The sequence below is a fragment of the Asterias amurensis genome, chromosome 1 (genome assembly GCF_032118995.1).
Source record: "Asterias amurensis chromosome 1, ASM3211899v1".
In the NCBI taxonomy this organism is placed as follows: domain Eukaryota; kingdom Metazoa; phylum Echinodermata; class Asteroidea; order Forcipulatida; family Asteriidae; genus Asterias; species Asterias amurensis.
Genome location: NC_092648.1, coordinates 12,518,740 through 12,531,110, shown reverse-complemented (window position 1 = coordinate 12,531,110; position 12,371 = coordinate 12,518,740). Strand labels below are relative to the sequence as shown.

At 37.5% G+C, this 12,371-nt stretch overlaps 1 protein-coding gene and 1 non-coding gene across 5 annotated transcripts in view; one reads left to right on the top strand and one right to left on the bottom strand.

The window, feature by feature from the left end:
* Window positions 1–185: 185 nt before the first annotated feature.
* LOC139945917 (lysosomal-trafficking regulator-like) overlaps window positions 186–12,371 on the bottom strand; it is a 64,253-nt gene continuing 52,067 nt past the window's right edge. For 2 of the 4 annotated variants that reach the window (XM_071943444.1, XM_071943436.1), the window contains exons 45-52: window positions 12,114–12,303; window positions 10,915–11,198; window positions 10,201–10,299; window positions 8,159–8,301; window positions 7,603–7,715; window positions 6,854–7,010; window positions 5,582–5,650; window positions 186–5,082 (exon numbers count right to left, since the gene is read on the bottom strand). In XM_071943444.1, the coding sequence (XP_071799545.1) occupies window positions 4,914–5,082; window positions 5,582–5,650; window positions 6,854–7,010; window positions 7,603–7,715; window positions 8,159–8,301; window positions 10,201–10,299; window positions 10,915–11,198; window positions 12,114–12,303 (1,224 nt within the window). In that variant the 3' untranslated portion in view covers window positions 186–4,913. The remainder of the gene's footprint in view (window positions 5,083–5,581; window positions 5,651–6,853; window positions 7,011–7,602; window positions 7,716–8,158; window positions 8,302–10,200; window positions 10,300–10,914; window positions 11,199–12,113; window positions 12,304–12,371) is intronic. The other 2 variants (XM_071943452.1, XM_071943461.1) reach the window with 1 other exon arrangement.
* On the top strand, window positions 1,356–1,428 carry Trnan-auu (transfer RNA asparagine (anticodon AUU)). Its single transcript has one exon. It is a non-coding gene; the product is annotated as a tRNA-Asn (tRNA).

Here is a 12,371-nt window from a genome sequence, read left to right as displayed (position 1 = left end):
CTTGCCTTCACAAGTCAGATGCGCACTCCTTGCCTCGCCACCGACTGCACAAGCCATTTGCGCACTCCTTGCCTTGCCACTGACTGCATAGGTCACGCGCAAACTCCTTGCCACGCAACTGCACAAGTGTAAAGTTAATTGTTACTGCTTACTTACGGAAACAAAAAGATTTGACACCATCAGTGTAGATTAATTCTATTTTTATTTTTTTCAGTACAAAACAACAAAATTAAAAACTAAGAACAAAATAATACAGACATGTACCTTTCTTTTCCAATCTAATCCCAAATCATAAAATAAAACTTTCTTTGAAATAGCAATACGTTTATGTGCTTGCTTACATTGCATATTTTCATTACAAATTCTTTCATCACTTATTACAAGTTGCAATTCTGTTGAATATCAAACAACAATAAAAAATATATAAATTCTGATGTACGTACTGCTTCCATATATAAATTACAAAAAATACTTCATAAAATTACAAATTGCAATCTAATGAAATTCGGATAGGCATTATTTATATTTACAGTAACTGTTATTTGTACCATTCGTTAAACAAACATTTACAAACTAAATGGACTGGACAAAGAAAAATGAACAAACATTATTAATATACTTTTTAGCAATTACTTTTTTTTCCGTTAACAAAATTCATTGTCTATATTTTTTACTTGGCATAGTTTTCAATGCTGTTAAGGTACATTCATAAGTGACAGAACATAAAATAAAAGAACATATTTCAGAATTGAAAATGCTATCAAATAGACGATGTGACCTATGTTTCAAACCGCCCTCTGTTGACAAAACACTGTACACGTCATGTTTCGCCGGGCAAAAAGACGCGTCGTCATGGTAAGATTGCTTGTACTTTTAAGCTGACTGCCAAAACGCTAGGTTTTGCCAAACGGTATGCACGCGAATCATGTTATGGTTTTTGAGTGACGTCAGAGGTCACATTGTCTATAACTAAAGGTCGATTTTACAAAGAGTTAAGAGATATTAAAAACTTAAGGCTACCCAAGTTAGGACGAGTCACTCGTCCCTACTTGAGATAAGACTAGTCTTAACTCTTTGTGGAACCCAAACCTGGTGTATCAAACCCTGGGGCTATGTAGAGTGGCATACACTCCTTTGAATACAAATGTTGGTTATGCTAGAAAAATGCTGGTGGGAATCACTATACCTGATGATTTCGATGAATGAATGTTATTTGTGAGTTTTTTGTTTAAGTGAATGATACACTTGATTTCAAGTCTGAGATTGGGGTTAAAAACTCCCAAAGATTAGCTATCGAACGCCCTAACACTTAATCTCAAATAATTATGGAGATTAATTGGACACCGCCAATATAGGGCTAGATAGCTCAGTTGGTAGAGTGCCGGCACATTAATCCGGAGGTCGTTGGTTCGAATCCCACTCTAGTCAATTCTTTGTTCAACCCCAAAAATCATTTCAAAATTTACCCAGTCAGTTTCCCTTGTGGTTTATATTGAGATTAACCCACAAGAGGGCGCTATTTTAGGCAATAATGTAATGGCTACCAGGTTTACTAAAAGCCACAATCAGTACTGACATTCAAAGACTTGGAACCAAGTCTAAACGAATAATAGAGTCATGTGGGGTTAACATTTCTTGTTTGGTCAAAGGTGATTGCTCTAGGCGAATTGCTCAGACAAAATCCTGCGTGGTTATGTCATAAGGTGGAGGGCAAGTTGTTGTTTTACATAAGGCACCATGGACATGTTTGGTAAATGTCAAAGACGGTAGACTTGTATTCTCACTTGGTGAATATCAACATATGCGTAAAATAGTACACCTGTGAAAATTTGGGCTCAATTGGTCATCTAAGTTGCGAGAGAATAATGAAAAAAAACCCACCCTTGTTGCACAAGTTTGTGTGCTTTCAGATGCCTGAGAAAGGCTTCGGGCATAACGTCTTTCTCAGATTCAAAAAGTTGTTCCTTTCTAAAAAACTACTTTACTTCAGAGGGAGTCATTTCTCACAGTGTTTTATACTATCAACAGCTCTCCGAAATTACTATGTCAAACGTACCAGCAGTGACAGGTATCTTGCTCATTTCTGCTTAGCAGAAAAATGTTAATCAAAGTTTCTGCTTTCACGCGCATCTTAAGTTTGCGTGAGGTAAATTCCACATAAACATAGTGCCCAAAACTTTGTTAAAAGGAAATAGCATTGTGAAATGCCATTAAATTTGTGTGAGCTTGTCACATTTGGGCGCCGAAGATGGGAAGGGTAGAACTAAAAAATATAAACATAACTTTTCTAGAGCCACTTATAAAATGTACAAATGCTTTTGGTGTGTACAAATTTGGCAATTTATGTATTTATAAATATACTTATTCGTACAGTGCAAGGCTAAAGGCTGTTACGAACAATTCAGCTGTTGACATATCAATGGTCATGAAACTATACAACTGCAACTTAATTGATTTATGGTAATTTATTATAAATTACCTCTTTAAACTTAAACCTTTTGTTTTCTATCAGACAATGTCAGACAACAAACAAGTTCGTTAATAATGCATTGTTTGGTCTCGTCAGTGGATTTATAAATCCGTAAGTACTAAATTTACTAAAAAAACATAAATGAGACCAGTAGGTTTGAAACTTTGCATGGTGGAAATACGATATAGAGAGGTTTGCGGTAACACCATGTAATGACTATCTCTAATGAGTTGGGGTGGTTCAGAAAAGAACTGTTGGTTTCAACTCTCACCGTTGGTTTCAACTCTCACCGTTGGTTTCAAGAGTTGGTTTCAAGAGTTGAAACCAACAGTTCTTTTCAGCACCACCCCAACTCATTAGAGAGAGTCATTACATGGTGTTACCGCAAACCTTTCTATATAAATGAGATCATTATTTGGTTTATCCTTACACCAACGTGTGTAAGCACTGTATACTCAGTACTTTCCCAAGTTGTGTGGAAATAAAAAAATCACATATTACTCGGGTGGGAATGGATCAGAGTACATATGGCGATAGCTGTGGTGTTTTTCCCTTAGGTTCTCTCAAGCCTTAGGTGATAGGTTCAAACGGAAGCTTACGTTTCACCTACAGAGCTGTCTTTCCCAGGAAACAAATGTCTTGCATCTTGCAAGAAGCAGCATCTGGGGTGCAATCCACTCGTGCAATATTGCCAACAATTTCAATTGGACGAGTTGTGCGCCTCCAGCGTTGTCGAACGTTAGCAACCATAGAGGTCACTCTGAGGTGTTAAGCCCGGTTCATACTTTCTGCGAATGCGTTGCAAAATTTGACGTGAATTTGCCGTCACAACTCTAGTTTGCTGCGATATTCGCAAGAGAGTTGAGCACAACTCAACTGCTGAGAATTATTTGTTGCGAATTTGTTGCAAACATTCAGACGATATTATCTTCTCGCCACGAAAATAATTTTAGTGTTTTCGTTGGTCGATAAGGCAATCAGGTGGAGTTGAAATAACAACTTAACAAAGCTGATGTCACGTGTAAAAATAAGAACTAAAACATACCTAAAAATACAGCATCCTCACAACATGAACATTTACGGTTTCACCACCTTCATAACAGAGTGCTGCCATATTGACATCACAATGTGCGGAACTAATTGTTTCAAGGATCACAAACGTTTTCGGGAACGGTTGTGATCTGTTTGAGCACCACATTCTAAGGTTACTTCTTAAACCAGTTTTGCAATCTTTAGAAGACAGTTAGGGCTACATGTACTCACTGCACTGATTATTTGGTCACCATCTTGTAAGTGATCCTGATTTTTGTTTGACACACTACTACTGCACAACAAACGCTCTGCGTGGTAGTATACAAATATTGACTGCTTCGAGTGCTACATGTATGGTTAAAACTACGACTCCAGAGGTGATCCTCGGAGCGTTCTATTTCTAAAACGGCACATCCAGGGATCACTGAGGGAGTCACAGTTTTAACCATAGCACGAGTTAAAGCAGTCAATGTTTATTTTTTAACACTCCAACAGACTATTTATCATCTTCGTACACGTAACGTTCGTACGCTCGTTTCAGATACACAGATGCACAACTGATTGGGTTCGAGGTGGGTAAAAACACGTCGGGGTACAGCACGCCGTGTGATAGTCGATGGACTATCATATGGCAAACAATGCACTATCACACGGCCGCCGTCTAGTAAAACTAAGACATATCATGTGAAGCGCTCTCAACCAATGAAAATGCAGAATATTTGTATGGGATGTTATAATTAATTTTACCTATGGCTAGGATCTTAGGACAAACAAGTTCAGAGGTAGCATTTCTTTCAAAAGTTGCTGTACAAATTGGCAAAATATTTTGTTAATAGTTTGACAAATAAAGTGTTGATTCAAAATGAGGTATTCGACTACCTCCTGGCTAGACTCTTGGCCATGTGTTCTTGGCCCTTGTGAACTGTTCGCACGCCCGAACAATGAGAACACGCCCCGAGAACAATACAGTCGGAACAAGATCACACACCACATTTCAGCAGGGATCAGTGGAGAACATAGAGTTATATATAAGAACTAAAGTGCCACTGGCCTATAAACGCAGTCTGGCATGCGCATCATTTTGACAAAACGGCATCACGCAGCATGTGTTTGTGTGGCCATTTTGTAAGTTGACAAAAAAGCATCGCGTTGCGTTCAATAAACACAATCTCCAACGTGTACTTCTTATTCAATGTGCGTACAGAATGGCATGTGTGTCTCCTTCGGTCCTGTCGCGTTTGTGCAAGCAACATCCCCAGTGCGCCCTCATCATCGTCCAGCTGGAAGATACATGAATAGCAATGCTACGTGTTCTTTACCATTCAAGAATATCCCGCCCAAACTCGATTCGTGGTGTGAGGGAAGATGTTGGGGCAGGGGATTAAAATGTATACCCCTTTGTCGTTGTGGATTACGAGCTTGACCCTAGTCGACCTTTGGAACCTTTTGAGATGTTTCCGATACCCAGAAAGGCTTCTACTTTGGGTACTTTTCGGTTGGTCTCCTTGTTCCCCCACATCGTCAGCAGACCATTTTCATCACTCGCTGCAAGGAACTGGGAGTCATTGGTGAAGGAGAGGCTGCAGATGAGACGGATAAAAAAAAAATGATCGCACATGAAGAAACATTCACAACAATAAATTTTTTGCAAGTGTACAAACTGTAAGCTGGGAGGGAAGGGGTTTATCCCATCAGTACGCTTTTGTAAAAAAAAAAATGTAGGACTGTAAAAACATAGATGGCCTTATAGACCTTTATCATGGTGCGGCCATCTTGAATTTCTCCCATTGATATCAATGTTACCAAACCGAGGCTGGAAGAACAAAATAGTCTGGTTCCTACTTGTAATGGTAATTCGATACAAGGAACATGACCAGATAGGAATAAAAGACTTCTCGCTAGAAGTTTTTGAAAATTTTAGTGAGAAATTACCTCTCACTCAAAACTATGTTACTCCAGAGGGAGTCGCTAACAACAGCTCTCCAATGCACGTTACCAAGTCAGTTTTTAAGTTAATATTTGTTTTGAGTAATTACCAAACGTGTACCTTCCCTTTAACATATAAATTGTGCTATTTACCTGATAATGGGAGTGTGTGACTTAGTAACGATGACTCTCACTGGGGTTAGATCAATGCTGCTCCAAAACCTACAAACAGATGAGCAAATGTCAAGTTCGATTATTAATAAAAGCTATTAATTTACTGTTATTGATTTATTATAATCATTGAAACATCGCAGCCATAAGGCTGTTTGAAATACAATCAGACTTTTATAAAAGACACTGGACACTATTGGTAATTGTCAAAGACCAGTCTTCTCACTTGGTGTATCTCAACATATGCATAAAATAACAAACCTGTGAAAATTTGAGCTCAATCGGTCATCAAAATTGCAAGATAATAATGACAGAAAAATCACCCTTGTTACACAAAGTTTTATGCTTTCAGATGCTTGATTTCAAGACCTCAAATTCTAACCCAACATAAAATTTGTTGAAAAATACATCTTTCTCGAAAACTACGCTACTTCGGAGGGAGCCATTTCTCACAATGTTTTATAATATCAACAGCTCCCCATTACTCGTTACCAAGTAAGGTTATATGTTTTAACATGATTAAAATCATTATTTTGAGTAATTACCAATAGTGTCCACTGCCTTTAAATAAACAAAAACAGTTGATAAGAAGAACAAAATACAATTATAATATAACTACAATTAAATATTAATTAATATATTATTGAACAAATAATTAAGTATATTCACTTGGGCCAATGACCAAACATAACAAATTGTTAAGCTAGCACAGTATACAAAAGAACAAGGAAAAGAGATAGGACAAAAATGCATACATGTAGGCTTACAAAATTAATTAACGTTATTATGAGCTTATTTTGTTGAGTGTTTCAACAAGGAATGGAGTGGAATGCAACTATTCCTGTATCACCCAGTCCTACACTTGGGAGGGCTTATTTGTTGTCAAAATTTACATGACAAAAGTGACATGGCACCCAAATTATCATATCACACAGGGGAAAATACAACTTAAAACATATAGAAACCGCTGTGTACATCGGGCAAGTCTTAGGCCTATTCAAATAGTAACAGGTTAGCATTCATACTGCACAATACTAATGTACATTAACCATGTAAATGATGCAACAAAAATGAAGTTCAAGCCGCTTTGTGAAATTGGGCACATATGAATCTGGGCAGTTTAAATGTAACCTTGTTTTTACATGCAAATATTAAAGTTACATGTAAAGGATAACCAAACACATTATAGACAAGCTTAAATAGCATTCCCGTCCAGAGAAAATTGAACCTGTTGAAATAGTACGTTGTACATACCTTATGACACCATCTTCACAGCCGGCTACCAGTGAGTTAACAGCAATCCCTTCTGGTGCATTTGAGAATGTCAGACAGTGTACACTGCTATCACAGACTCGTTTGGTTACCAGGCTGGCGTTGACCGTCCACAAACGGACCTCGCTACCTCGCTCAACTGTAACAACAATACAAATATAACAATTTTATTTCAAGCTGTGGTATACTGTGTATTCAGCCCCGAGCTGTTTTGGTGCTCCAGTGGCTTTTTCATACACAATATCAATATCCACCCTCGCAGATACCCATTTATACCCCTGGGTGAAGAGAAGCAAGCACAATAAAGTGTATTGCTCAAGAACACAATTGTCATGACTGGGATTCGAACCAACACCCTGATGACTAAACCACCAGGACTTGAATTCGTTGCTCTAAACCACTCGGCCATGACACCCTTAGTGAGGTCTAACCAATTTTGAGAAAACATCAAATATAGTTGACAATATTGAAGACTACATGTATAGACGAAGTGACCCATGTTTACATTTAAACCGCCCTCTGTTGACAAAACACTGTATACGTCATGTTTCCCCAGGCAAAAAGACGCGTAATCATGGTAAGATTGCATACACTTTCTAGCTGGCTGCCAAAACAAAAAGGGTTTGCCCGGCAGTATGCGCGCGCATCATGTTATGGTTTTCGATTGAGGTCAGAGGTCACATCATCTATAGTCCATGACAATTGAAACGTGCCATTAGTGTGAGTTTTACCTGAGTTAGAAGCTGTTGCAATATCACCAGAAACATCGCTGACCGTCACTGCAGTTATACTGTCCAGGTGACCAGTCCCAGTTTCATCACACAGGGATCTTACATAGCACAGTCTATTCAAGATAAAAAGAGAGCACTTTCAATTTCTGGAATATCTCCTCAGCAGCGGTAGAATATAGTACGACAGTTCTCATTAAAAATAATAATAATATAATTAACTACAGTATTTATAAGGCGCACTTTACTGAAAAAGAAAAACATTCAAGGCGCCCGCCTGCCAAGTTTTGTCAAGATGTTGGAAAGCAAGCAAGAACAAGTGCGTTTTGAGTTTCTGCTGGACGAGAGTGATGTTGTGTATTTAGGCAATTTAAGGGGGTAACACATTTATACTGGAAAACAGTTAAAGGCAAAGACAGTAGCAGAAAAATTATTTAATAGTTACAAAATTACACCTAGAGACTAGATAAAATAGGCATCCTTTAGCAAAATTTCGAATTAAAAATACTCAAGAGCAAAATCATTTAAAAAATCCTGTTGAAACAGGGCAGTATTATACCTGTTGAGATCCCATATGATGCACAGCCCATCCTCCCCAGCACTAACCATGATGCTATACGGACGACACACGCACAGACTAATGATACGTGCTGTATGACCAAAAAGACGTACAGCTGCTCCAACTACCTCAATGTTACATTGCTGCAAAAAGAAAGCGGTATAGAGGTTAAAACTATTGTTCTTCTTATGTTGAGTGGTGTCCTAGGCCTACAATAATGTCTCAAGAAAAGACCTACAGCTGCACCAACTACCTCAATGTTACATTGCTGCAAAAAGAAAGCGGTATAGAGGTTAAACTATTGTTCTTATGTTGAGTGGTATGCTAGGCCTATAATGTCACAAGAAAAGACCTACAGCTGCTCTAACTACTTCAATTACATTGCTACAAAAAGAAAGCGGTATAGAGGTTAAACTATTGTTCTTCTTATGTTGAGTGGTGTCTTAGGCCTATAATGTCTCAAGAAAAGACCTGTAGCTGCTCCAACTACTTCAATGTTACATTGCTACAAAAAGATGGCAGTATAAAGATTGCTGAATAAGCAGTATTATGATTGTTCCTATGTTGAGTGGTGTCCTAGGCCTATAATGTCTCAAGAAAATACCTACAGCTGCTCCCACTACTTCAATGTTACATAGCTACAAAAAGAAACTAGTATAAAGATTACTGATTAAGAAGTATAAAGATTGTTCTTATGTCCAGTGATGTCCTAGGCCTACATTAATGTCGCTACGCCTATTATAATGTCACAAGAAAAGTGTCCCTAGCTCTACCTAATAACCGTTATTCAAAAGTGTAAATTCATTAGCAATAGAAAATGCACAAATTCTAGTCAAATTCTTAACACAACCCAAAAATAAACAATGCAATGATTTTAGTTTTGAAAAAGCATCAGCATGCACAAATACAATTCAAATGCTAAACAGTCAAAAAAAAAATATACAATCGCTGATTTTAGTTTGAGCATTTAAAGAGAACAAAATATACACACAAAATAATCTGAAATTTTACATCCAGATATAGATGCAAACAATCAAATATATGCAATGGAATCATACAAATGGTCAACAATTAAAATCGGTTCAGCATTACATGTATATGCACATCTAATTATAGACAAACAAACAAACATATATGCACTCAATCAAGCAATATTTAGATCACTCAAATATTTTTAAAATGGCAAAGTATAAATCAGGCAAGAGACACAATAAAGAGAAGTCAATATAAACAAATCAGAAGTCATTTATGCAAAGTGTGAAAATATCGGAAAATTTCTGGATAGTAAAAGATAAGAACAGGAGTGATTTGAAGCAAGGGTACATCAATTTAAAACAGATTTATAAGCATTATATGCACTTCAAAGCGAGGACAAAAACATATAAATACACACAATAAAGCAATATTTAGATCACTCAAAAAAAAAAATAAAAAAATGGCAAAATATAAATAAGGCAAGAGACACAATATATGGTAGTCAAATATAATAATCAGAAGTTATTTACGCAAAATGTGAAAATATAAGAACATTTCTAGACAGCAAAAGATAGGAAGAGGGGTATGATTTGAGGAAAGGGGGTACATGTATCAGGCAAAATACACAATCAAAGGAAAGCAACATTTACAAATATATTAATCAGAAGTCATTAATGCAAAATGTGAAAACAGAAGAACATATCTGGATAGCAAAAGATAAGAACAGGGTATATGATTTCAGGTATTTAATAGATGTTATTCTTGCATCAAGTATAGAAATATTCATTTTGGTTTTAACCTTACACCGATATATGTAAGCACTGTATAAAATGAGATAAAAACACAGGTGTATTTCTTGGGTGGGATTTGAACCCACAACCTTTGCAATTCTAGAGCAGATGTCTTAACATTTTTGATGCCTGCGATTTTTTTCCCCACAGAACTTGAGAAAGTACTGAGTCTACATTGCTTACACACATCGGTGTATGGGTCAAACCAAAATGAGTATGATTTGGAGGCAAGCGATACATCTAGGGATGTGAAGGGCCTGCAGGATTGAATCTTACCTTGTCTGGGTTGTAGCGAGTAGGGTAAGCCGCTATGACCCCGGATACAGATCCAGTGAACAACAGTCTACAGTCGGAGATGGAGCTACAGCACGAGATCTGTAATAATAATAATAATAATAATAACAATAATAATATTAATTGTTGTTTTGTGCATATGTTGAGATACACAAAGTTAGAAGACTGGTCTTTGACAATTAACAATAGTGTCCAGTGTCTTTAAAGCCATGTCTTGCAGAGCTCAATTTCACAGCATAGGGCAAACATACGTGTATACCAAAATGGCAAAACAGACTAGCACGAAAAATAGAATTTTGAGAAAAAACAGATGTTATACTAGCATCCATACATAGTCATAGTATGCCTTTGAACTTTGAGATGGGAAAAACGCCCTCAATTTACCAAGAAATTATCCTTTAATAAAAACAAAGTTTTCAAGCTGGGCTGTTTTGCCATAGAAGGACCAAGCAGAATCTGATAGGCAATGACACACTAAAGCGCGTTTCACGTTTCCTGCGAATGTGAATGCGATATGAATTTTGATGTCACAAATTCGCAACGAATAATTACAATCAGTTGACTTGTGTTCAACTCCTGTTCCTGTGAAACATTTACAGCCAAAAAAGCTTGTCAAAATTCTTTGGCATTCACATGAAGTATGAACCAGGCTTTAGTATTAAAGAAGTGAGTGTTGGACTCTAGTTTGACTAGTACCTTGTCTGTTGGTGTGGTATGTAGGAGATTGATAGGGAGTGCTTTACGCTTAGTGTGTACCCTAAGCACACCGTCAGCATGACCCCAACTGATGATCCCTGACCATTTGATGTCCACTGCGTTCATGCTACTCACTCCTACAAGATCAAAAGAACAAAGCAATAACACTAAGCATAATAATAAGAGTGCTTTCTGCTTAGTGTGTACCCTAAGCACACCATCAGCATGACCCCAACTGATGATCCCTAACCATTTGATGTCCACTGCGTTCATGCTACTCACTCCTACAAGATCAAAACAACAAAGCAATAACACTAATCATAATAATAACAGTGCTTTCTGCTTAGTGTGTATCCTAAGCACACCGTCAGCATGACCCCAACTGATGATCCCTGACCATTTGGTGTCCACTGCATTCATGCTACTCACTCCTACAAGATCAAAAGAACAAAGCAATAACACTAAGCATAATAATAAGAGTGCTTTCTGCTTAGTGTGTACCCTAAGCACACCGTCAGCATGACCCCAACTGATGATCCCTGACCATTTGATGTCCACTACGTTCATGCTACTCACTCCTACAAGATCAAAACAACAAAGCAATAACACTAATCATAATAATAACAGTGCTTTCTGCTTAGTGTGTATCCTAAGCACACCGTCAGCATGACCCCAACTGATGATCCCTGACCATTTGGTGTCCACTGCGTTCATGCTACTCACTCCTACAAGATCAAAAGAACAAAGCAATAACACTAAGCATAATAATAAGAGTGCTTTCTGCTTAGTGTGTGCCCTAAGCACACCATCAGCATGACCCCAACTGATGATCCCTGACCATTTGATGTCCACTGCGTTCATGCTACTCACTTCTACAAGATCAAAACAACAAAGCAATAACTTTAAGCATAATAATGATAAAGATATTTGTAAGGCTCTCAATACAAAATATACAAGGAGTAACGATACATTACAAATAAGCAGACTACAAATAAGCAGCTTCAAACAAACAAGTTTTCAAATCCTCATACAATTAGCTCGTTACATGTCTTGACTTTGATTATTCATTGTATAATTTTGTACTGTATTCTAAATTTCTTTTTTGTTGTATATGTTTTGTTTTGTATTCTGCGCCTCAGATTAGAGTCTTGCACACTAGATAGATGGCGCAATATTATTATTATCATTATTATTATTACCTTTCTCTTTGCTGTACATCATCAGAAGGCAGAGGTGTTGGGCCACTGCGCAGACATCACCCGTGGGTAACGGGTTGAGGTACTTCAGGGGTACCGGATACTGCTTCTGGAAACGGATAACGGGATCTTGGGACGAGGCTGAACCTAGATAGTTACCCCATTTCATTCCCTTCACTGTGTTTACCGGCCCCTGTAATAACAATCAAGAATTTATTTACAACTTCCGCAGAAATAAAATTGAATCATTTTACAGAAATA